This window comes from Coregonus clupeaformis, chromosome 19 (assembly GCF_020615455.1).
Source record: "Coregonus clupeaformis isolate EN_2021a chromosome 19, ASM2061545v1, whole genome shotgun sequence".
In the NCBI taxonomy this organism is placed as follows: Eukaryota; Metazoa; Chordata; class Actinopteri; order Salmoniformes; family Salmonidae; genus Coregonus; species Coregonus clupeaformis.
This window is the reverse complement of record NC_059210.1, coordinates 53,055,273-53,081,541: the sequence shown is the minus strand read 5'-3', so window position 1 is coordinate 53,081,541 and position 26,269 is coordinate 53,055,273. Positions and strand designations below refer to the sequence as shown.

Below are 26,269 nucleotides of genomic sequence, written 5' to 3'. Positions count from 1 at the left end.
TAAAGTTGACAATTTATGGGGGTTTTGCACAATTAATATAACAAACAATACAGTGCTGTCCAAAATAAATCTAACCATAGGGAATACATTAAGTACACAGTTAAAACCCACAAACATCTGAATTTAAAGGACAACCCTTATATACTGTAGTTGAATAAACTTTGACTGCGTTGAAATTGTAAACCTCTGAACCTTTCATGAGGATGATGAAAAAGGAAACTGCCCTACTAGACCATTTATGCAAGTCTTGGGTCATCTGATAACTTTGTCTTAAATACAAGTGCTCAACGGTCTTTAATTAAAAATGTGAAGTGTTGAATCCCAGAGTAGTACTGCATAGACAGGTGTACAATTGACCTGTGGAGAACAGTGTGCATTGAGTTTGTGCAAAATGGAATACTTGCATTTGGCCAACATTGACAGAGCATGGAACCTGTATCTCAGAGCAAACTGCATACGTTTCTCATCTTTCATAAAAAAAATACAGCGCGAACCAACACAAATGCGCACATACACAGATATTGGGTCCTTGACTCCTTTGTTGAGGGGCAGAGACATTTATGAGTTTTGGATGGAGCCCCCCACTCGGTGGCAGCGGTGTCTGTGAGAACACACACAGCGGGACACTGCACACTCAGGAGGTCACGCCTCCCATGGTAATTTACCACTGTCCTCTACGAGCTGGGCACAAGCCCAAGCCCCCAACACCACCCCCACCCCATTCAGACAAACCCAGAATCCTCACTTTGGCCGACCATTTCAAACAACGAGGAGGTTCACTTATGTGCTGAAAATGTGACCGTTTGAATGGGCTGTTGAGTGGATTTGAAAAAAGTTAAGTGCTTCTAATTTGCATTGATTTGAAACATTCATACTGTACACATGCACACGTCAGCAGACGCTGACACAAACCTTTTCCAGTATTTCCTCAACCAATAAAAGTGAGTGTCTTTTTTGGGGGGCCAAGGGGACATGTTCAGTTTCAGTTACTTGGGCTGGATGACACTGTGCTCTTGCTGTCTGTCTCTGAGTCGCTCTCCTCACTGCTGCCATTGGTGGGGCCCCGGGCCCCTGGCCTGGACTTAGGGGGCAACCTTCCTCGGGGCTCCGACGCCCCTCTCCTTCCCAGGCCGGTGGCTTTGGTCTGGGTGGGCCCTCCTCGGCCCCGGCCATTTCCTGATGGAACATTGCTTACTGGAACACTGCTTACCAGAGTAGGGATGGTCTGCAGAGAAATGACACAACCAGTTTAGTTCACAACACAGAAAAATACTAATCTATGCCCATGACAAACCAAGAGAGAGCAAGCTAGTCCAAACAGCCTACATTTTAAGCAGATGCCACTAGAAATGACACTGGCCTATAAACTGAATATATGTAGAAAGTGTTGCATTGTACATACCCCAGTTTCCTGACTGGTCATCAGGTCTTGGATATCGGAATGCCACCCTAGGAATTCGGCAAACCTCCTGACCGTGTCCAGCAGGTCGCCCAGCTCTATGTAGTCGCCCCTCCTCAGGGGCACCTTCTGAAAGGGACCCACTGCGTCCCGGTTCAGGAGCAGCCGCGGGACCGTGGACCTCACTGTGTTCACCAGGCTGGCAAAGGGCTCGATCTGGCAGAAACCACGTGATGTGAGACATGGTGAGTCAGATCCATAGAAAGAAAGCTGATGTTATGACATTGGTTCACTTTTTTGTGTGTGCTTATTTTCAACATAGGTCTTAGGCTGTTTTTAAGTTTGTAAAGGCAACTGAACTCAAGTGACAAATAGTGTGGAGTAGTTGGCCGTGTGGTGCGGTCCTGTGTTAGTATCCTATATAAGTTTAATTTCTGCAGCCGCTTTACAGAGTTTTTAGGTTCACCTGTAAAGACGTGCCCATGATGATGAGCAGGTCGGCTTTAGGGAAGTCTTTAGAATGCTGGAAGTACTTCTCAGGAAGGTCCTCTCCAAAGAACACTATGTCCGGTTTGACCGTGGCCTGGCAGAATGTACAGACCGGGACCTCGTCACTCATTATGGCACTCTGGAAGAGACGGTCATCAAAGAGAAGAAGAAGTTGGTCAAAGATTTCCATGGGCTACTTTAGGCTGTTTAGCCCCAGCTTTTGAGTGTCTTGAATATTCTTAAAACGCAAACACTGAATCAAGTCCATATTCATCTGTGTTACAAACTGGTGGCTTATTATTTCCATCTCTTTGTGGATTTTGTGAATTAATAAGTTATTTTCATTTCTGATATTTTGCTGACCACCTGTAATTGGCATGGGCTGGTGACCTTTGCCCCAGTTTACCTTGGCCTCCTGTGCAGGGAACGGGGTGTAGCACAGGTGACAGGAAGCAGTTGCAAAACTGCCATGAGCCTCCACAAGCTTCTCGTCTGGGATGCCACTTACTGTTAAGGGGAGAGGATGAAACATGGATTGTGATGTCCTTTCTCACGTCTTTAAATGTCAGTTGTTTGAGATGATACTGCCTGTTTAAGTTTAACCCCTGCCCCTGTTCTGTCACTATGATGGCATGCTGAAATTCTGTGCAGCTCTGAAACCCTGTGCTTTCTGTTTTCTACCACACCTTTTATTGAAGGACGAGTAGACTTCAAATATAGCTAATGTCCTTATAAACTTATGAGCTGATTCATTTTCTCAAAAGACCCATCCAGTCCCCCCAAACTCACTCTTCTCCAGGCCGTCAATGTTCTGGGTGTACATGCGGAGCAGCAGGCCCTTGTGGTGCAGCATGTGGATGAAGTAGTGGATGTAGTTGGGTCGGTGGCTGCCCGGGTACAGCTCCTTCGCCAGGGAGAAGAATGGCCGAGGGTCATTGGAGAAGTACTCGATGTTGAAGATGGCCTCCGGGTAGGGGATGTTGTACTTGGCCAGGTTGGCGTACAGCCCTGTGCCCGGGGTCCTAGTGGGAGGGAGCATAGAAACACACATTGGAGTGAGACAAAAACAAGCGAGAGAGAGAGTATACTCTAGAACCCAGAGGACATGCACCCACAACCCCACCTAAAGTCTGGGATACCGCTGGCCGTACTGATGCCTGCGCCGGCCACCACCACCACGTTCTTGCAGCGGCCCAGCTTCACCAGCCGAGACACAGCAGCCAGGCCCCCCCGGGGAGAGGGATTCACTGCCGGCCGAGAGGGGGAGCTCTGTGTGGGCTTAGAGCCAGAGGACGACGGACCCCCCTGGATGGGGCCACTGCTGCCCTTAAACACCCTCCCTTTCCTGAAACAAAGTTAGAAAATCATTATTCAATCTTATTGTCACATCTGCGACTCCAGAATCTCCAATGTTGTGCTGTTCTCAATTTTACAAAAGGTATTTGCTGTGTAATGGAATAGAGAGCAGAATACATCGATTTATCAAACAATCAGGTCTTCCCAAATGCAAGAAGTACAACTATCCATCCAACTGGATTACTGAAAATATTCTGCATGACTAATGTAACTGGAATTACCGTGGTAGTGAGGTGTCCTGTCCACTCACACTCATTAGACTGAGGTCCTGGGCCAGGGGTAGGGCTGAGTCTGTCTGCTTCCTCTGCTGGGTCCCATGTGGGCCAGGCCCAGAGTCCTGGGGCTGGGGTGGCTCTATGTGCCTGGCCTGGGGAATGCAGCTACGGGTCACCCTGGTGAGGGCAGGCCCCTGGGGGGCCCTCTTGTCCCAGCTGGATCTGGTCTTGCTCATATCTCCACCTGCCAATGGAAATACAGGACCATCCAAATGTCAGTCTCTTGATACTTCGGTCTGAAGCTAGCTCACATTTTCATCTGAAAATCAAATAGTTTTTACCACTATGGGATGTCCTGGCTGAAAAAATGTTGTTTGGAAATTAGGGGGGGGGGAAGAAATCTGAATTTAGGTCAAATATCGTGCACTTGTTTGTTTTTAAGCCACTTATTTTAAAAATGTTATGCATTTCTTAATGCATTAATTCATTTTTTCTATAACAAACGACTTACTCACTTGTTTTTGACTCCAATAGGTTTCACACAGCTTTTCACGCTCTGAACCCCCTCCCTCCGAATCACGCTAGCTTTCTGACCCATATTTAAAAAGCAGTTTCAATAGAATCATAGTGGCGCTCCTTTGTGCTCCCTCCCTTGGCCCAGTGAAAAGCTGAAATGTTTTAAAAACTGTCACCGCTCAAACAAAAAGGTAATGGCTGTAATATATTTAGCACCCCCCTCCTCTTCAGCAGCTATGCTAATACAGTCCACAGCTGTGGCAGCTTTACTGTTCAGAGAGGGGCGAGGAGGGGTGGGGTGAGGGGGGCGAGGGTAAAAAGAGGGGTGGTGGACGGGGGTGAAAGAGAACCCTAGATTCACTGTGTGTCAACAAACCCAGCTGGGAGAGAAAGGAGGATGCCCCTTTAAGGCCCCCTCAAACGGAGGAGAAAAGGAGAGGGGGTGCAGAGATAAATGATATGGAGGCGGGATTCAATAAAGAGGGAACGAAGGAGAAGAGAGTGGAATGGAGGGAGGGAGGGAGGGAGGGAGGGTGGGTGTGTCTTTTGCAAAGCTTTTCTGGGCCTTCAAACAACTTCCATGGGCAATGAGTGAGTCAGAGTGATCAGGGGAGAGAAAGAAACGAGACAAAAGAGGTACTACCCATAAAGCAAGGCCAGCATCAGAGCATGGGGAACAGATAAGACCAGGCTTTTCACTAGGGCTCCTTATCGGCCTCAGGAGGTGACATGGGGGGGCTCAATGTAAGCAGTTCACATGACAATGCTGCAATACACAACAAAGCTATAAAAACATTTAGGCTACTGACTGAGGGAAGGGGGAGATGAGAGCTCTGCTCTAAGTGGATCTATGGTGGGTAGCTAGCATCGACATGGTAGAAAGAAAATCTTGTAGCCAACCTACGGCTGGTGTTCTCAAAGAAAAAAATAGGCCTACTCTTAAAGATATTCAACGGGATCTTAAGCACTTACAAAATCTTAACATATTGTACGATTGGAATTCGTAACATGAATATTCCAAAAAATGTTTTTTTTTTAGGACGTAAGATATATACGAAATGGATGACGTACAGAATTGTGCACAATTTTCAGGGAGCCGTTTAGGCTTGTGAGCGCCACTTTCAAAACTACTGGCTGAAATGATAGAAAACATCTGTACCATCACTAACTTTTTAAGGAACAGTAACTTGACTTTCAGATCATATTTTCTAGCCAAGAAAACTGAGCTCATTTTCTGGACATTTAATCTTTTTAACCACTAGATCAGTGGCATCTTGTCCTGAAAGGCTGAAGCCCCCACCTCACCACTGCTTTCATGCACGTTCCTGCAGTTCTATTAAAAAACACAGGGGGTGGTGGGGGGTCTTTGGTCCCCCCAAAAAGACACTGCTGAGTAGGACCAATAAATCACTGCACTAGTTATTAAGGTCGCACACAGATGGTGCAGGGTTACTGGCTAGTGGACTCAGTCCCAGCACCCAGTTCCCTGGCATGAGCCAAAGAATAACATTCATCTTCAAGTGAGAGAACCGCAGCAAGCAAGAAACAGCAACGAGAGAGTGTGTGTTCTGATGTTGCTTGCCCATTTTGTGCAAAGGGGCATTCCAGAGAGTCACGAAGAAGTTTAAGGGCAGGTTTCTTTTGGGTGGAATGATTGGGGACAAATTAAGCAGTGGGCTGAATGTTTCATTGGTCTTGTCCCACACATACAGTACCAGTCAAAAGTTTGGACACACCTACTCATTCATGGGGTTTTCTTTATTTGTACTATTTTCTACATTGTAGAATAATAGTGAAGACATCAAAACTATGAAATAACACATATGGAATCATGTAGTAACCAAAAAAAAGTGTTAAACAAATCAAAATATATTTTATATTTGAGATTCTTCAAATAGCCACCCTTTGCCTTGATGACAGCTTTGCACACTCTTGGCATTCTCTCAACCAGCTTCACTTGGAATGCTTTTCCAACAGTCTTGAAGGAGTTCCCACATATGCCGAGCACTTGTTGGCTGCTTTTCCTTCACTCTGCCGTCCGACTCATTCCAAACCATCTCAATTGGGTTGAGGTCGGGGGATTGTGGAGGCCAGGTCATCTGATGCAGCACTCCATCACTCTCCTTCTTGGTAAAATAGCCCTTACACAGCCTGGAGGTGTGCTGGGTCATTGTCCTGTTAAAAAACAAATGATAGTCCCACTAAGCCCAAACCAGATGGGATGGCCTATCGCTGCAGAATGATGTGGTAGCCATGCTGGTTAAGTGTGCCTTGAATTCTAAATAGATCACAGACAGTGTCACCAGCAAAGCACCCCCACACCATAACACCTCCTCCTCCATGCTTTACGGTGGGAACTACACATGTGGAGATCATCCGTTCACCCACACCGCGTCTCACAAAGACACGGCGGTTGGAACCACAAATCTCAAATTTGGACTCCAGACCAAAGGACACATTTCCACGGTCTAATGTCCATTGCTCATGTTTCTTGGCCCAAACAGGTCTCTTCTTCTTATTGGTGTCCTTTAGTAGTGGATTCTTTGCAGCAATTCGACCATGAAGGCCTGATTCACACAGTCCCCTCTGAACAGTTGATGTTGAGATGTGTCTGTGACTTGAACTCTGTGAAGCATTTATTTGGGCTGCAATCTCTGAGCCTGGTAACTCTGATGAACTTATCCTCTGCAGCAGAGGTAACTCTGGGTCTTCCATTCCTGTGGCGGTCCTCATGAGAGCCAGTTTCATCATAGCGCTTGATGGTTTTTGCGACTGCACTTGAAGAAACTCAAAGTTCTTGAAATGTTCTGTATTGACTGACCATCATGTCTTAAAAGTAATGATGGACTGTCGTTTCCCTTTGCTTATTTGAGCTGTTCTTGCCATAATATGGACTTTTACCAAACAGGGCTATCTTCTGTATACCCCCCCTACCTTGTCACAACACAACTGATTGGCTCAAACGCATTAAGGAGGAAAGAAATTCCACAACTTAACTTTTAAGAAGGTACACCTGTTAATTGAAATGCATTCCAGGTGACTACCTCATGAAGCTGGTTGAGAGAATGCCAAGAGTGTGCAAAGTTGTCATCAAGGCAACGGGTGGCTATTTGAAGAATCTCAAATATAACTTTTTTTGGTTACTACATGATTCCATACAGTGGGGAAAAAGTATTTAGTCAGCCACCAATTGTGCAAGTTCTCCCACTTAAAAAGATGAGAGAGGCCTGTAATTATCATCATAGGTACACGTCAACTATGACAGACAAAATGAGAAAAAAAAATCCAGAAAATCACATTGTAGGATTTTTAATGAATTTATTTGCAAATTATGGTGGAAAATAAGTATTTGGTCAATAACAAAAGTTTCTCAATACTTTGTTATATACCCTTTGTTGGCAATGACACAGGTCAAACGTTTTCTGTAAGTCTTCACAAGGTTTTCACACACTGTTGCTGGTATTTTGGCCCATTCCTCCATGCAGATCTCCTCTAGAGCAGTGATGTTTTGGGGCTGTCGCTGGGCAACACAGACTTTCAACTCCCTCCAAAGATTTTCTATGGGGTTGAGATCTGGAGACTGGCTAGGCCACTCCAGGACCTTGAAATGCTTCTACGAAGCCACTCCTTCGTTGCCCGGGCGGTGAGTTTGGGATCATTGTCATGCTGAAAGACCCAGCCACGTTTCATCTTCAATGCCCTTGCTGATGGAAGGAGGTTTTCACTCAAAATCTCACGATACATGGCCCCATTCATTCTTTCCTTTACACGGATCAGTCATCCTGGTCCCTTTGCAGAAAAACAGCCCCAAAGCATGATGTTTCCACCCCCATGCTTCACAGTAGGTATGGTGTTCTTTGGATGCAACTCAGCATTCTTTGTCCTCCAAACACGACGAGTTGAGTTTTTACCAAAAAGTTCTATTTTGGTTTCATCTGACCATATGACATTCTCCCAATCCTCTTTTGGATCATCCAAATGCACTCTAGCAAACTTCAGACGGGCCTGGACATGTACTGGCTTAAGCAGGGAGACACGTCTGGCACTGCAGGATTTGAGTCCCTGGCGGCGTAGTGTGTTACTGATGGTAGGCTTTGTTAATTTGGTCCCAGCTCTCTGCAGGTCATTCACTAGGTCCCCCCGTGTGGTTCTGGGATTTTTGCTCACCGTTCTTGTGATCATTTTGACCCCACGGGGGTGAGATCTTGCGTGGAGCCCCAGATCGAGGGAGATTATCAGTGGTCTTGTATGTCTTCCATTTCCTAATAATTGCTCCCACAGTTGATTTCTTCAAACCAAGCTGCTTACCTATTGCAGATTCAGTCTTCCCAGCCTGGTGCAGGTCTACAATTTTGTTTCTGGTGTCCTTTGACAGCTCTTTGGTCTTGGCCATAGTGGAGTTTGGAGTGTGACTGTTTGAGGTTGTGGACAGGTGTCTTTTATACTGATAACAAGTTCAAACAGGTGCCATTAATACAGGTAACGAGTGGAGGACAGTGGAGCCTCTTAAAGAAGAAGTTACAGGTCTGTGAGAGCCAGAAATCTTGCTTGTTTGTAGGTGACCAAATACTTATTTTCCACCATAATTTGCAAATAAATTCATAAAAATAAAAACAAATTCTTAATTTGTCTGTCATTGTTGACGTGTACCTATGATGAAAATTACAGGCCTCTCTCATCTTTTTAAGTGGGAGAATTTGCACAATTGGTGGCTGACTAAATACTTGTTTTCCCCACTGTATGTGTTATTTCATAGTTTTGATGTCTTCACTATTATTCTACAATGTAGAAAATAGTTTTTTTAAAATTTGAATGAGTAGGTGTCCAACCTTTTGACTGGTACTGTATTTCTCCTTCCACTTTAGCACGGGTTAGCCTAATAAATGCTAAAGTAGATCAGAAAACAACCGCTACAGTGGAAGGGTTGAATGGTAATGTCCAGCTGATATGTGCTCCAGAGGTCAGCTCCATTGTGAGTGAGGGGGGAGAAAGTTATCTCGCGCTAAAGAGAGACTTAACAACCTGAACATGGGGGCTTAACTCCAAAGGGGAGGGCAAAAACCAACATGGTCGCCGGGGTTGGAGGAAACCATGGTGAGGAGGCTAGCAACGGCTTCTCAGTAATGGAATGAGCAGCCTGAGAGGAGCTGTCGGTAGCTAGCTACTGGGGGAAATACACAGAGTTAAGTCAACAGAAGAGAGAGAGGGGGAATCTTCGTTCAGCGGCTTGTGTTGACAAATGTATTGCAATTAGTTTAGCATGGGCCTGACTGGCAGCACCAGTGCAACTGGTGAAGTCCAATTCACTGTGTTCATTGGACATAACCATCCATAACACCTCTTAATATCAATGCATATGCAAGTCCCATACAGTTTTTTGGGGAAATATATATATATATACCAATACCCAGCGCAACAATGAATGGCCAGAGAAGGTTTGACATTTTTTCTATAATAAAACTCTTCTTATATGTAATTATGCTACTTGATGCTGCTCTGATCCCATGATTGTTCTTTAATGACGAATATAATAATGTATAAATTACAAAAGATTTAGAGAGGATTTGAGAGCCCTCCCCTCGACATGGTCTTTGAGTTGTGGCAGCTCTCCCCAACCTAAAGCTCAGTCCCCCCCCAGTCCAAATCCGCTCCCCAGTGCCCTGGCCCTGCCTCAGCGTTGGGATGGGGTGCAAGGACCACCAGGTGTGAGGTGGCCCCACGTATGGGGGTTACAGTAATCTAATTAGAGCTGTCCCTCAACTCTGCTCACCACCCTTACCCTGCCTCACCCCCCAGCTCTATAAATCCTTTTACAACTCAGAGGGAGAGACCAACACATATAATGTAGATCCATCCAGAATCCCACCACCACACACCTCCCCCCAACATAGCCTTCACCTTCTACTCTGCAAGAGGTCCCAAGAGAAAAGTTTGTATTTTCTAACTAGTACGAATGCTGGAGCTGAACACAGTGTTCTATCATGGACACCATTTGAAGCTGATGTGTCTTTAATAACCTCAAGGCTACAGTTGCTGAGAGAGAGTGAATCCTGGTGTGTTTTAACAACTACTCAGCCTGCTAATAAACCACAGACACAATCCGAGACAAAGAGACAGGCAGTAAAAAGTTTTACTTAAAAGCATTAACCCTCCGCTTGCTGCCAAACTCTACTTCTCCCCATGGTCCACCTGTCGATCAATGCTGCCCCTCTATGGCAAGGATTGGAAATGACAGGCAGCTCAGTCACCATGGAGACCACTTCAACACTTCTGAAGAGGCAAAAGGATCTGTCCTTTCCCCCCACCCCTGCACTAATGACATTTCACTTAGTGTTACATCTTTGTTGGATTCTCAACTGGAACAAAGCAACTAATTTGTGTTGGGTATATACTGTTTGCTCAAAGAGAGAGAAAGAGAGAGGGGGGGGTAGAGCCTCGTTGCTTAGTGTGATTTCCAAGTCAACACAAATTACTACAACTAATGACTCTTGTCCAGTTACTTTTCTAATGAAGTACAGCCAGCAGAATTATTCAAAGCATGGCTTTTCTTCCTCGCTGTAGTTAAAGGACAGAAAAGAGCAGTAAAATAAATAATAGTTGTAGGCAACACTCAAACCTTAACGAGATTGGGCAGTAGGAGGTTCAAAGTGTAAGATTATGCAAGATGGTCATTGGTCATCTGTTTATGCTCATCTCAATATTCAATATGGTAAACTGCTTTGGAAATTCTTCAAAAATGCTCACAAACTACTACATGAATTATTCAAACACCAAAACTAATCACACTAGCTACCCTCTATAGGCTACTGGATCCTACCAATGACTGAAATATACACCAGATGACTGACAGGGAGCGCTGTGTCCAAGCCCCGTGCCTCAATCTTGGCACTCCCCCACCATTGTAAAAAAATAGGTTTCTAAACAAATCCAATTTTATTGGTCACATTCACATATTTAGCAGATGTTATTGCGGGTGTAGCAAAATGCTTTTGTTCCTAGCTCCAACAGTGCAGTAGTATCTAACAATTCACACAAATCTAAAAGTAAAAGAAAGGAATTAAGAAATATATAAATATTAAAATGTCGAAGTGGCATTGACTAAAATACATTAGAATAGAATACAGTGTATACATATGAGATGTGTAAAGCAGTATGTAAACATTATTAAAGTGACTAGTATTCCATTATTAAAGTGGCCAGTGATTCCATGTCTATGTATATACGGCAGCAGCCTCAAAGGTGCAGGGTTGAGTAACCGGGTGGTAGCCGGCTAGTGATGGCTATTTAACAGTCAGATGGCATTGAGATAGAAGCTGTTTTTCAGTCTCTCGGTCCCAGCTTTGATGCACCTGTACTGACCTCGCCTTCTGGATGATAGTGGGGTGAACAGGCCGTGGCTCGGGTAGTTGATGTCCTTGATGATCCTTTTGGCCTTCCTGTGACATCAGGTGCTGTAGGTGTCCTGGAGGGCAGGCAGTGTGCCCCTGGTGATGTGTTGGGCAGACCGCACCACCCTCTGGAGAGCCCTGCGGTTGCGGGCGGTTCAGTTGCCGTACCAGCCGGTGATACAGCCCGACAGGATGCTCTCAATTGTGCATCTGTAAAAGTTTGCGAGGGTCTTAGGGGCCAAGCCCAATTTCTTCAGCCTCCTGAGGTTGAAGAGGCGCTATTGCGCCTTCTTCACCACACTGTCTGTGTGGATGGACCATTTCAGATTGTCAGTGCTGTGTACGCCGAGGAACTTGAAGCTTTCCACCTTCTCCACTGTGGTCCCGTCGATGTGGATAGGGGGCTGCTCCCTCTGCTGTTTCCTAAAGTCTACGATCAGATCCTTCATTTTGTTGACGTTGATTGAGAAGTTATTTTCCTGGCAGCACTCGCCAGGGCCCTCACCTCCTCCCTGTAGGCTGTCTCGTAATTTTTGGTAATCAGGCCTACTACTGTTGTGTCGTCTGCAAACTTGATGATTGAGTTGTAGGCATGCGTGGCCACGCAGTCATGGGTGAACAGGGAGTACAGGAGAGGGCTGAGCATGTACCCTTGTAGGGCCCCTGTGTTGAGGATCAGCGAAGTGGAGGTGTTGTTTCCAACCTTCACCACCTGGGGGCGGCCCGTCAGGAAGTCCAGGACCCAGTTGCACAGGGCGGGGTTCAGACCCAGGGCCCCGAGCTTAATGATGAGCTTGGAGGGTACTATGGTGTTGAATGCTGAGCTATAATCAATTAACAGTATTCTTACAGTCTGAAGTTTACATACACCTTAGCCAAATACATTTAAACTCAGTTTTTCACAATTCCTGACATTTAATCCTAGTAAAAATGTCATAGGTCAGTTAGGATCACCACTTTATTTTAAGAATGTGAAATGTCAGAATAATAGTAGAGAGAATGATTTATTTCAGCTTGTATTACTTTCATCACATTCCCAGTGGGTCAGAAGATTACATACACTCAATTAGTATTTGGTAGCATTGCCTTTAAATTGTTTAACTTGGGTCAAACGTTTCAGGTAGCCTTCCACAAGCTTCCCACAATAAGTTGGGTGAATTTTGGCCCATTCCTCCTGACAGAGCTGGTGTACCTGAGTCAGGTTTGTAGGCCTCCTTGCTCGCACACGCCTTTTCAGTTCTGCCCACACATTTTCTATAGGATTGAGGTCAGGGCTTTGTGATGGCCACGACATACCTTGACTTTGTTCTCCTTAAGCCATTTTGCCACAACTTTGGAAGTATGCTTGGGGTCATTGTCCATTTGGAAGACCCATTTGCGACCAAGCTTTAACTTCCTGACTGATGTCTTGAGATGTTGCTTCAATATATCCACATACTTTTCCTTCCTCATGATGCCATCTATTTTGTGAAGTGCACCAGTCCCTCCTGCAGCAAAGCACCCCCACAGCATGATGCTGCCACCCCTGTGCTTCACGGTTGGGATGGTGTTCTTCGGCTTGCAAGCAACCCCCTTTTTCCTCCAAACATAACAATGGTCATTATGGCCAAACAGTTCTATTTTTGTTTCATCAGACCAGAGGACATTTCTCCAAAAATAACAATCTTTTTCCCCATGTGCAGTTGCAAACCGTAGTCTGGCTTTTTTATGGCGGTTTTGGAGCAGTGGCTTCTTCCTTGATGAGCGGCCTTTCAGGTTACGTCAATATAGGACTCGTTTTACTGTGGATATAGATACTTCTGTACCTGTTTCCTCCAGCATCTTCACAAGGTCCTTCACTGTTGTTCTGGGATTGATTTGCACTTTTCGCACCAAAGTACGTTAATCTCTAGGAGACAGAACGCGTCTCCTTCCTGAGCGGTATGACAGCTGTGTGGTCCCATGGTGTTTATACTTGTGTACTATTGTTTGTACAGATGGACGTGGTACCTTCAGGCATTTGGAAATTGCTCCCAAGGATGAACCAGACTTGTGTAGGTCTACAATTTCTTTTCTGAGGTCTTGGCTGATTTCTTTTGATTTTCCCATGATGTCAAGCAAAGAGGAACTGAGTTTGAAGGTAGGCCTTGAAATACATCCACAGGTACACCTCCAATTGACTCAAATTATGTCAATTAGCCTATCAGAAGCTTCTAAAGCCATGACATCATTTTCTGGAATTTTCCAATCTATTTAAAGGCACAGTCAACTTAGTGTATGTGAACTTCTGACCCACTGGAATTGTGATACAGTGAATTATAAGTGAAATAATCTGTCTGTAAACAATTGTTGGAAAAATTACTTGTGTCATGCACAAAGCAGATGTCCTAACCGACTTGCCAAAACTATAGTTTGTGAACAAGACATTTGTGACTCCAACCTAAGTGTATGTAAACTTCCGACTTCAACTGTACATGTACGGATTGCCTTGACTGACCTGTACCCCCGCACATTAGCTCGGTGCCGGTGCCCCCTGTGTATAGCTTTGTTATTGTTATTTTATTGTGTTACTTTTTATTATTTTTCACTTTAGTTTTTTGGTAAATATTTTCTTAACTCTTTCTTGAACTGCATTGTTGGTTAAGGGCTTGTAAGTAAGCATTTCACGGTAAGGTCTACACCTGTTGTATTTGGAGCATGTGACAAATAATGTTTGATTTGATTTGAGCCCACAGTCCTTGGGAGCGGGACGCGTCGGTAGCACGGTGTTATCCTCAAAGCGGGTGAAGAAGGTGTTTAGCTTGTCAGGGAGCAAGATGTCGGTGTCCGCAACGTGGCTGGTTTTCCCTTTGTAATCTGTGATTGTCTGTAGACCCTGCCACATACAGTACCAGTCAAAAGTGTGGACACACCTACTCATTCAAGGGTTTTTTCTTTATTTTTACTATTTTCTACATTGTAGAATAATGAGATTTTTGGTTCAAACTGGCATGTCTTTGTGAGACGCAGAGTAGGTGAACGGATGATCTCTGCATGTGTGGTTCCCACCGTGAAGCATGGAGGAGGAGGTGTTATGCTGCTTTTCTGGTGACACGGTCTGTGATCTATTTAGAATTCAAGGCACACTTAACCAGCATGGCTACCACAGCATTCTGCAGCGAAACGCCATCCCATCTGGTTTGCGCTTAGTGTGACTATCATTTATTTTTCAACAGGACAATGACCCATAACACACCTCCAGGCTGGGTAAGGGCTATTTGACCAAGAAGGAGAGTGATGGAGTGCTGCATCAGATGACCTGGCCTCCACAATCACCCGACCTCATCCCAATTGAGATGGTTTGGGATGAGTTGGACCACAGAGTGAAGGAAAAGCAGCCATCAAGTGCTCAGCATATGTGGGTACTCCTTCAAGACGGTTGGAAAAGCACTCCTCATGAAGCTGGTTGAGAGAATGCAAAGTGTGCAAAGCTGTCATCAAGGCAAAGGGTGGCTACTTCTAAAACATATTTTGATTTGTGTAACACTTTTTTGATTACTACATGATCCATATGTGTTATTTCATAGTTTTGATGTCTTCACTATTATTCTACAATGTAGAAAATAGTAAAAATAAAGAATGAGTAGGTGTGTCTAAACTTTTGCCTGGTACTGTACGTCTCGCGTCTGAGCCGTTGAACTGCGACTCCACTTTGTCTCTGTACTGATGTTTTGCCTGTTTGATTGCCTTACGGAGGGAATAACTACATTGTGTGTATTCGTGTAGCTCAGTTGATAGAGCATGGTATTTGCAAGGCCAGGGTTGTGGGTTCGATTCCCACGGGGGGCCAGTATGAAAATGTATGCACTCACTAACTGTAAGTCGCTCTGGATAAGAGTGTCTGGTAAATGACTAAAATGTAAATGTATTCGACCATATTCCCAGTCACCTTGCCATGGTTAAATGCGGTGGTTCGCGCTTTGTTTTGCGCGAATGCTGCCATCTATCCACGGTTTCTGGTTTGGGTAGGTTTTAATAGTCACAGTGGGAACAACTTCCCCTATAAACTTCCTGATGTACTCAGTCACCATGTCCGTGTATACGTCAATGTTATTCTCAGAGGCTACCCGGAACATATCCCAGTCCGCGTGATCAAAACAATCTTGAAGCATGGATTCCGATTGGTCAGACCAGCGTTGAATAGACCTTAGCACAGGTACTTCCTGTTTGAGTTTCTGCCTATAGGAAGGGAGGAGCAAAATGGAGTTGTGATCTGATTTGGCGGGGGAGGGCCTTGTAGGCATCCCGGAAGGGGGAGTAGCAGTGGTCGAGTGTTTTTCTAGAGCGAGTACTACAGTCAATGTGTTGGTAGAACTTCGGTAGCGTTTTCTTCAAATTTGCTTTGTTAAAATCCATAGCTACAATAAATGCGGCCTCAGGATATGTGGTTTCCAGTTTGCATAGTCCAGTGTAGTTCCTTGAGGGCCGTCGTGGTATCGGCTTAAGGGGGAATATATACGGCTGTGAGAATTCTCTTGGGAGGCAAGACGGTCAGCATTTTACTGTGAGGTATTCTAGGTCGGGTGAACAAAAGGACTTGAGTTTCTGTATGTTATCACAATCACACCATGAGTAGTTAATCATGAAACATAAACCACCGCCTTTTTTCTTCCTGGCGAGTTCTTTATTCCTGTCTGCGCGATGATCTGAGAACCCAGCTGGCTGTATGGACGGGGACAGTATATCCCGAGAGAGCCATGATTCCGTGAAACAGAGTATGCTACAGTCCCTGTTGTCTCTCTGGAAGGAGATCCTCGCCCTGAGCTCGTCTACTTTATTGTCCAGAGACTGAACATTAGCGAGTAATATACTTGGAAGCTGTGGATGGTGTGCACGCCTCCCGAGTCGGACTAGAAGTCCACTCCGAATACCTCTTCTCCGCCGGCAGCGTCTTGGAGCAGCCTCTGGGATAAGTTCAATTGCCCTTGGGGGTACGAACAAAGGATCCAATTCGGGAAAGTTGAATTCCTGGTCTTCATGCTGGTGAGTTACCGCCGCGTTGATATCCAAAAGTTATTTCCGGCTGTATGTAATAACACAAAAAACGTTCTGGGCTAATAATGTAAGAAATAACACACAAAAAAAACAAAATACTGCAAAGTTGCTCAGGAGCTAGAAGCAGAGTTGCCATGTCTGTCGGCACCATTTTGATGAAGCTATAGAAATGCATTTATTAATGTCTACATTCGTTTTTGCCACATTTATTATATTACAGACACCTTAATGCATACTTTTAAATGATATTATGTGAGCTAAACATACAAATAAATAAAAAATATATATATAAAAAAGAAAATCTTTAAAAGCTGCAATGTGTAACTTTTTGGGCGACCCGACCAAATTCACATTGAAATGTGAGTTATAGATCTGTCATTCTCATTGAAGGCAAGTCTAAGAAGCAGTAGATCTGTCCTATGTGCGCTATTTCTATGCTTCCCGTTCTTTAGTTTCGTTTTTGCATCTTTTACATTTGGTTGTGTACACCTGCTTCAAACAGCTGGAAATATAATATTTTTGGTTATTGAAAATATATTTTACAGAGGTTTATATGGTTCAATGATTCTCTACACTGCTTGTTTTGTTCTTAAACTGAAATTAGCCAAACTATGTTAGCAACCAGGAAATGGCGGAGCAATTTCTGGATATGTGACCGACCGGCTCGATTCGGTCCTATGTAGCAAAATTTGAAATGGTGGGCCTCCCGAGTGGCGTAGCGGTCTAAGGCACTGAATCGCAGTGCTTGAGGCGTCACTACAGACCCGGGTTCGATCCCGGGCTGTGTCGCAGCCTGCCGTTACCGGGAGACCCATGAGGCGGCGCACAATTGGCCCAGCGTCGTCCGGGTTAGGGGAGGGTTTGGCCGGGATGTTCTTGTCTCATCATGCACTAGCGACTCCTGTAGTGGGCTGGGCGCAGCGCACGCTGACATGGTCGCCAGGTGTACACGGTGTTTCCTTAAATACATGTAAATACTGTAGAATTCCATTCATTTCTATGGAGGACTGCTCCTTCTGGGGAGTTCCAATTAGGGTTGGGTGATATTTGGGGAGACCTCTTCTGCGATATGCTACTGGAAATATCGTGATATCCGATATAATAGTTTCGGACCGTTAATGACTAGATAATTAGACTGCAATTTTTGTGCTTATTTATGATATTATAGTCACATTCTAATTAAATAACCTTAGTATGGCAAAACAATTAGGCTTATTTAATTCATTTAGACTTCCTTTTCAACATATGGATAGAGCCTCACTGATAAAACTGCACCATTTTGAATTGAAAAGTTCAAATAGAGTATAGTCTTGCACATCATGATATATGGTCTTGCACGTCACGCTATATCGTCAATGTCAAATATCACCATATTCGATTTAATATATTAGCGGCCCATCCCTAGTTCCAATATGGCCGACCGTGGCTTCAAAGCCAGGGTTTATATACATCATTGGATACAACTCATTGGACTGGTATGTAAACTGTGTGGAACTGTGAACCTGAGGTTTTATTTCTAACCAGCGGAGAACGCTTGCCCCCTCACATTGAAGCCACAGAAGTTCAAGGCCAACCACGGTACTGCAGGCATTGTTAGCAGAAAACATGATCTACCATTATAGTAAATGGAAAAATCTTCGTGGTCAATCTTCATGTAAATAAAATAAACATTCTAAGACAATCATGGTACCAATAATTGCTTCTAATACACCAGATGTATGTCCTTGAACCAATTATATAAAAACATTATTACACACAGAAGTTATAAGGATAATTGAGTTGCTAATGGCAGCCTGCAGTACCCCACGGTCGGCCTTCAAATTGAGTTACTCAATCAGAGAGGGCAGCACTGAGCTAGCCTGCAACGCCACTTCCTGGAGTAGCTCACACTGCGCATGTTATGTCTCCATGAGACGCCATCTTAACAGACTTCATTTGGCTTCAATGCGCTATTGAGTCTTTACATAGGAATGAATGGTGTCACATGATCGAAGGCTTTGTCCATTCATACATATAGTCATTGGCCTTGTTAAAGAGCATCAAAACCGTGATGTATCATGGGTAAATTCTGACTGACTGACAATACATTTTAAAAAATGAGTCGTTATTTATGCTGCACGGTGATTTGTAGATCAGTCAGTAGGCAGTCGCCTGGCACTGTTGGCTGCGATTTCGAACAAGCCCATAGCTGATAACAGAGGCTCTTAGGCTGCACTGCCATCTACTGGCTTCCTAAGATATTACAGATGAAGCTGCAGATTTTGAGTATGAAGATGGCTATTGCAGATGTGGTGGTGGCTGTACATCACAGGAGGTTGGTGGCTCCTTAATTGGGGAGGACGGGCTCCTGGTAACGGCTGGAGAGGAATCAGTGGAATGGTATAAAATACAAACACATGGTTTCCATGGTTTCCATGTGTCTGATGCCATTCCATTCGCGCCGTTCCAGCCATTATTATGAGCCGTCCTCCCCTCAGCAGCCTCCACTGCTGTACATCTAGTATTATTGGTGTGACAATCATTTTATCTGGCTGTGGTAAACCATCTCACATGAACTGCCATCACCCTTAATTTGTTTTGTTTTGTTTTTTAAAAGCAACAGATTCTGTATAAAAAGCGCTATATAAAATAAATATATTATTATTATTATAACAAAAACTTTTTAGATCCAACTGCAGCTTGAGGCTGCGGGTCATAATTTGTAACTTGGGCTCCGGAGCCAAATTCCAGGTAGGCTATCATTTAGCCCTTGAGCATGACTCTCAGCTCCATTACATTACACCTAAGAGTCAGTGGACGAAGACGTCTTCAGTATGGGGGTGTTTTGTTAAGAGCCCCGACGCTCGGTCTGAACATTAACACGTTTCGCATGCGGTACGGTTTTGGAAGCATAAGGACCTTATCTTTCATATCAGCGAGAAACAACTTTCAAAAAACAAAACGTTAAATTGATACACGACTTTATAGGGTTAGGTTCCCACACGGCCATATCTCCATGTCACAGTGTGTTTACGCAAGGCAGACGGAATTCAGAGGGACCACGTATGCTAATTAGCTATCTACATTTAACATTTACATTTTAGTCATTTAGCAGACGCTCTTATCCAGAGCGACTTACAGGAGCAATTAGGGTTAAGTGCCTTGCTCAAGGGCACATCGACAGATTTTTCACCTAGTCGGCTCGGGGATCTAGCATCCTCTGAACACCTGTGTGTAACGGAAGAAGGCTGGCAGAAACGTGTTGTCACTGAAATACTGTCAGGCGCAACTGTGATAAAGCCAGTTAAAACCAGAGCTGCCAACTCTCACGCATTGGCCGTGAGACACACATTTGACCCTATTCTCACGCTCTCACGGCACACCTCACTGAAAAGTACTGCTTTTATTTTTCTAATTAGTCCAGTTAGCGTGTCAACTTTTCAACTGTGCTCCAAATCGTTTTGAAATCTGCGCATCTGCGCCTGCAATTTAACATCACGAGCTGAACCTCTATCATTGTCCTGTCTTGCCACAGCACTGTGAACCGGCACATTGAAGCATATGATTGATCTAGTTATGTAAGGGATCAAGGGGATTGGATGCATGTTTTAAAGAAACACCCCTCAAGATTAGAGTGGTGCTGAATGGAGAGAACGTTCTCCGCTGAGTTTATAAAACTGTAAAAATAGCAGCACAGTAGCGCTGGTTTATGTACAATGTTGTCAACAAAATTAGGTTGCTGTTACTACCGTCCATATTGCAGAATGCAGCCTTTTGACAGCATGTACTAAAGTAGATTTAATCCACACTTGCATTAGTCCCTTCGTTTGGTGATTGGCATTTAGGCTGTGACAACAGCAGGGAAGTTTGGTAGGGTGACCTGATTTATAACTATGAAAATAATTTTGTCCAACCCAAAAGTGTAAGTTTGATTCTAGAGAGGGGACAATACATAGAAAAATTATTTGGAAAGGGTGTTGGGACAGATTTATGTAATCTTCTCTTCAAGAGATTTCATTATCTATTTACTTTATTTTGTCTGATCAGTGGAACAATTCTTAACAATGGGCTAAAATACTGTAAGGGTAATTACTGTGCTTGTCACATGCTAGGCAGAGATGGTAGGGGAACTCGACTCAACTCAACTCATAAACACATGTTGTCTATGTAGAGTAAGATGATGGCAGGGATCTTCAACTAGTAGGCATAAACCACCTGAATATTGATAATCATTAGATCTTTCTTGAAGGTTGAGTGATTTTGCTAAATTAGCCCTATTTTAAAGAGAGAGTTCACCCAAATTACAAAATGTTTGTGTCCTTACCTTGAAAGCTGTCTATGGAGACTGCAATCTATGATTTGGTTACCCACTGCCATCAACCATGAATATAAAAATGTCCTGTGCAAAGCCTTGGTGTAGTGGTAACACTCCCCGTTACGTGTCGCATACAACTTTCCACCTAACAGGAATCAATCCCTGCTTCCAACTGTTTCTAGCATTTGGCTATCTCCCTCTCTCATTTCATTTACTGTCTGAATAAAGTGTCAAACCACCTAAAAAATATGTTTTGAAAAATATTACCATACTTTAAATATAATCCCCCCAAAATGTCAATGTAACAAAGACGTCAAATTTTGAGTGTTTATTTAATGTTCAAAGCATCCTGAATACACCGGACCTGTGGTTTTTATTTTTTAAATGTTCCACCCTGGTCATAGGCCTAAGCCATGTCAAAATACGTCGAATTGCAGGAAATGAGTCAAATGTTCCTGAGGGAGGACCCCCAGTCCCCCGTCTAGCGGTTGTGCCAGGGGGCAATGAAATTCACAAAGCAAATCTCACTCCAAGCTTTCTTCAAAAAGTGTAGTGTGTATTTTGCATTTCTGAAATTATTTTGATGGAACATTAAAGTATAGGGCTTTATGTTTCTAGAACTGTATCGCAATTGAGAATCGATTCACGTTTAGATGGCGTATTTGGCTGATTTGGCTGCCAGAGCCAGTCTACCTCTGAAAATAACATGTAAAGGTCCTTGGACCTTAAGGAGTAATGGTAACGTTAGGCTCCTTAAGAGTACATATTGGGCTAGCTATTACTAATCCTCCCCGTGATTCCCAATCCTTCGCAATACTATTAGCCTGGTCACCCTGTAGCGTTTTGCATTAGATTAGTTAATTCCTGACTCTAAATCAAGATGGTGTTTCTTTTGGAATTACACACACACCCCTTCAAATTAGTGGATTCGGCTATTTCAGCCACACCCGTTGCTGACAGGTGTATAAAATCGAGCACACAGCCATGCAATCTCCATAGACAAACATTGGCAGTAGAATGGCCTTACTGAAGAGCTCAGTGACTTTCAACGCTGCACCGTCATAGGATGCCACCTTTCCAACAAGTCAGTTTGTCAAATTTCTGCCCTGCTAGAGCTGCCCCAGTCAACTGTGAGTGCTGTTATTGTGAGGTGGAAACATCTAGGAGCAACAACGGCTAAGCCGCTAAGTGGTAGGCCACACAAGCTCACAGAATGGGACCGCCGAGTGCTGTAGCGCGTAAAAAATAGTCTGTTCTCGGTTGCAACACTCACTACCGAGTTACAAACTACCTCTGGAAGCAACATCAGCACAATAACTGTTCATCTAAGATCACCATGTGCAATGTCGGCTGGAGTGGTGTAAAGCTTGCCGCCATTGGACTCTGGAGCAGTGAAAATGTGTTCTCTGGAGTGATGAATCATGCTTCACCAGCTAAGGACGAATCTGGGTTCGGCGGATGCCATGAGAACGCTACCTACCCAAATGCATAGTGCCAACTGTAAAGTTTGGTGGAGGAGGAATAATGGTCTGGGCCTGTTTTTCATGGTTCGGGCTAGGCCCCTTAGTTCCAGTGAAGGGAAATCTTAACAAATTACATTCTAGACAATTCTGTGCTTCCAAAAATCGTCTGTCCTCAGTTGCAACACCCACTACCGAGTTCCAAACTGCCTCTGGAAGCAATGTCAGCACAATAACTGTTCGTCGGGAGCTTCATGAAATCGGTTTCCATGACCGAGCAGCCGCACACAAGCATAAGATCACCATGTGCAATGCTAAGCATCGGCTGGAGTGGTGTAAAGCTTGCCTCCATTGGACTCTGGAGCAGGGGAAACTTCTTCTCTGGAGTGATGAATCACGCTTCACCATCTGGCAGTCCGATGCCAGGAAAACGCTACCTGCCCGAATGCATAGTACCAACTGTAAAGTTTGGTGGAGGAGGAATAATGGTCTGGGGCTGTTTTTCATGGTTTGGGCTAGGCCCATTAGTTCCAGTGAAGAGAAATCTTAACGCTACAGCATACAATGACATTCTAGACGATTCTGTGCTTCCAACTTTGTGGCAACAGTTTGGGGAAGGCCCTTTCCTGTTTCAGCATGACAATGCCCCCATGCACAGAGCGAGGTTTGTAGAGAGTAGTGTGGAAGAACTTGATTGGCCTGCACAGAGCCCTGACCTCAACCCCATCGAACACCTTTGGGATGAATTGGAACACTGACTGAGAGCCAGGCCTAATCGACCAACATCAGTGCCCGACCTCACTAATGCTCTCGTGGCTGAATGGAAGCAAGTCCCCGCAGCAATGTTCCAACATCTAGTGGAAAGCCTTCCCAGAAGAGTGGAGGCTGTTATAGCTGCAAAGGGGGGACCAACTCCATATTAATGTCCATGATTTTGGAATGACATGTTTGACGAGCAGGTGTCCACATACACTACATGACCAAAAGTATCTTTATAACACAACAATCACTTTGATGGTGATTTAGAATGAAGATAGGCCTATATATTGTAAAGCGACTTTGGACCATTGAAAAGTGCTTTATTATTATTACTACATTATAAAGTGATTGTTGTGTCATAAATCAAATCAAGTTTATTTAGACAGCACATTTCAGACATGGAATGCAACGCAATGTGCTTTACAGGAAAAAAAATAATAAAATCAATGAAAATAAAAGCTTAAACACCTACTATACAAAAAACATAAGATAAAAAAACAAAAGAATGACAAACTGAACAACTAAAAAGCACCGTAAGGAAAAGCAAAGCTAAAAAGATGTGTTTTAAGATCTCTTAAATATGTCCACAGTTTTGGCCCCCCTCAGGTTCTCTGGGAGGCTATTCCAGAGGCTGGGGGCATAGTAACTAAAGACTGGCTCTCCATGCCTCTTGGTCCTAGGCTTTGTGATAGTTAAAAGCCCAGTGCCAGAGAACCTGAAGGACCTACTGGGTACACAACTTAAGAATGTCTGACATGTATTGGGGTGCACAATCGTGGATTGATTTAAAAACCAATAGAAGAATCTTAAAATGAATTCTAAAACTCACAGGCAGCAAGTGCAGAGACCTTAAAAGCGGTGTAATGTGTGCTCTCCATCTGGTCTTGGTCAGTACCCGTACTGCAGCATTCTGTATGTTTTGCAGTTGACCAATGGCTTTCTTGGGTAGACCAGACATGAGAGCATTACATTAGTCAAGCCTGCTTGTAATAAAAGCATGGATGACTCTCTCTGTATCAGCCTGAGAGAGAAACGGCCGCACCTTGGCAATGTTCCTCAGGTGGTAAAAAGCTATTTTGGTCACATTCCTAATGTGTGATTCGAAATTTAGTTCAGAATCTAAAAGAACACCTAGGTTTTTTACCTGGTGTTTTATCTTTATTGCCAGTGAATTAAAATGTGCGGCTAGATTCTCTCTCTGTGCTTTGGCTCCAACAATAAGTACCTCGGTCTTGTCTTGATTTAGCTGGAGGAAGTTGTAAGCCATCCAAGTATTTAAATCACTAATACAGTCTAATAATTTATCCGTGGAGCTAAAATTTTCTGGTGACATAGAAATGTAAAATTGTGTATTGTCTGCATAGCAGTGAAAATCAATGATTTGCTTTCTGATAACGCTGCCATTTATAAACTGAACAATACCGGACCCAAAATCGAACCTTGTGGAACGCCACATGTGATATGTATTTTCTCTGAGTTATGTTCACCAAGGGTGACAAAAAACTCAACTGGTTAAATTGGTCCTAAACCAATTTAGAACTGGACCGGAGAGGCCAACCCACCTCTGGATCGAATCCCAGAGCTGACAAGGTTAAAAAAATCAGTCGTTCTGCCCCTGAGCAAGGCACTGTTCCCCGGGCGCCGATGACATGGATGTCGATTAAGGCAGCCCCCCGCACCTCTCTGATTCAGAGGGGTTGGGTTAAATGCGGAAGACACATTTCAGTTGAATGCATTCAGTTGTACAACTGACTAGGTATCCCACTTTCTTTTCCCTTTCTTCGGTCTGTCAAGAAGGACACCATGGTCAACAGTGTCGAATGCAGCACTTAAATCTAAGAGTACAAGGACAGAGAAATGTTTGGCATCCGTGTTGGCTCTAAGATAATTTACCACTTTAACTAAGGCTGTTTTTGTGCTGTGGTGGGCATGAAAACCAGATTTAAATATTTCAAAAATACAGTTGGCACTTAAAAAATCATTTTGCTTTTTGAAAACCAATTCATCCAGAATTTTGCTTAAGAATGAAAGGTTGGAGATTGGCTGAAAATTGCTAAGAGCTGAAGAATCTAGATTACTTTTCTTCAGAAGGGGTTTCACCATAGCAGTTTGTAGTGCAGTGGGGAAAGTGCCTGTGAACAGGGAGTGATTAACAATAGATTGCACTTCTTCAGATATGCAATTAAAAACTGTTTTGAAGAAGGTGGTGGGATCGAGAAGGCTTCAATTGTGATATCACTTTCCTGAGCGTGCCTGTGTCAACCAGGGAAAATAAATCCATAGTGCCTTTGCGTGGTAGGCTAGGGCACATATCAAACTTCTCATCAGGTCTTGGTTGACTGATACCCAGCCTAATGTTGGTTATCTTATCTCTGAAATATGCTGCCAACCCATCACATTTAGATGTGGAGGAAAGTTCCCATAGGCTTGCGGGGTAGGATTTATCAAGCCGAATTATTCAGATTAATAGTGATCAAGTTAGAAAAATGAGCCTGTCTGCCATTTCTAATTGCCTTGTTATATATGGCAAGTTGCTCTCTCAGAATATCATAATGGACCTACCAACTTCGACTTTCTCTGCTATGCCTTTCTGCAATTTATCTTTAAATGATTTGTTTCCTCACGTATTCAAGGGGCTCTCCGTTTGGATGTGGCCTTTTTCAACTTTACTGGAGCTTATCAACTAAATAATCACAAGAGGAAGGCAGAATAGGTGGTGGAGTATTGTTCATACACTCAATAAAATCTGTAGCAACTTCAGAGGTAAGATAGCGTTTCTTAATAACACGTTAAGTATTACCCTGTGTTATGGGCAACAAGGTAGTAAAAAATACACAGTGCTGATCAGATAAAGTAACATCACCAATTGAGGATATGTCAATAGAAAGTCCCTTGGTAATATCCAGGTCCAGAGTATGGCCGCGGTTATCAAAACACTGAACAAACAGACAGGCTAGCTAAATAGAATAGATGTCGAATACAAAACGTAGGCGATAAAGGCAGAAGTGTAGGCTCTGCTGTCAATGCTTTTGTAAGATACTATTCATCATCTTGCACAAAATCAAGCAAGGCCCTCTATTGTAGGCTACTTTTGATGATTTTAACAACACGCAAGTTGAAGGCAATGTTCGATAAACATGTCAAATTACCTGTCTTTCCAGAGGGCGGAACTTTTGAAAGCTGGTGGGATGGAAGGCGCGCGTTGAAGTTGTTGTGCAACAAGGGATGTTCTACATCAAAATGCAGACTGTGACGCGTGCAACATAGTCACAACTTCTACTTGGCCAGCTCCGATGAAAGTTTGAATAACACCTGTTTAGATTTCTGTGTTGCTGTGTTTCTCCGCTGGCATCTGTTGCATGCAGCGCCATTCACTGCGA

The 26,269-nt window shown here is 43.9% G+C and overlaps 1 protein-coding gene across 1 annotated transcript; it reads right to left on the bottom strand.

The window, feature by feature from the left end:
• si:dkey-103i16.6 (uncharacterized protein LOC557125 homolog) lies at positions 1 to 26,269 on the bottom strand. Its single transcript, XM_041838105.2, has 8 exons — positions 26,039 to 26,269; positions 3,466 to 3,703; positions 3,012 to 3,233; positions 2,678 to 2,910; positions 2,295 to 2,395; positions 1,866 to 2,027; positions 1,403 to 1,615; positions 1 to 1,225 (listed from the first exon to the last, which is right to left on the bottom strand). The coding sequence occupies exons 2-8, from the start codon at positions 3,693 to 3,695 to the stop codon at positions 983 to 985; spliced, it is 1,404 nt and encodes a 467-aa protein (XP_041694039.1). The 5' UTR covers positions 3,696 to 3,703; positions 26,039 to 26,269; the 3' UTR covers positions 1 to 982.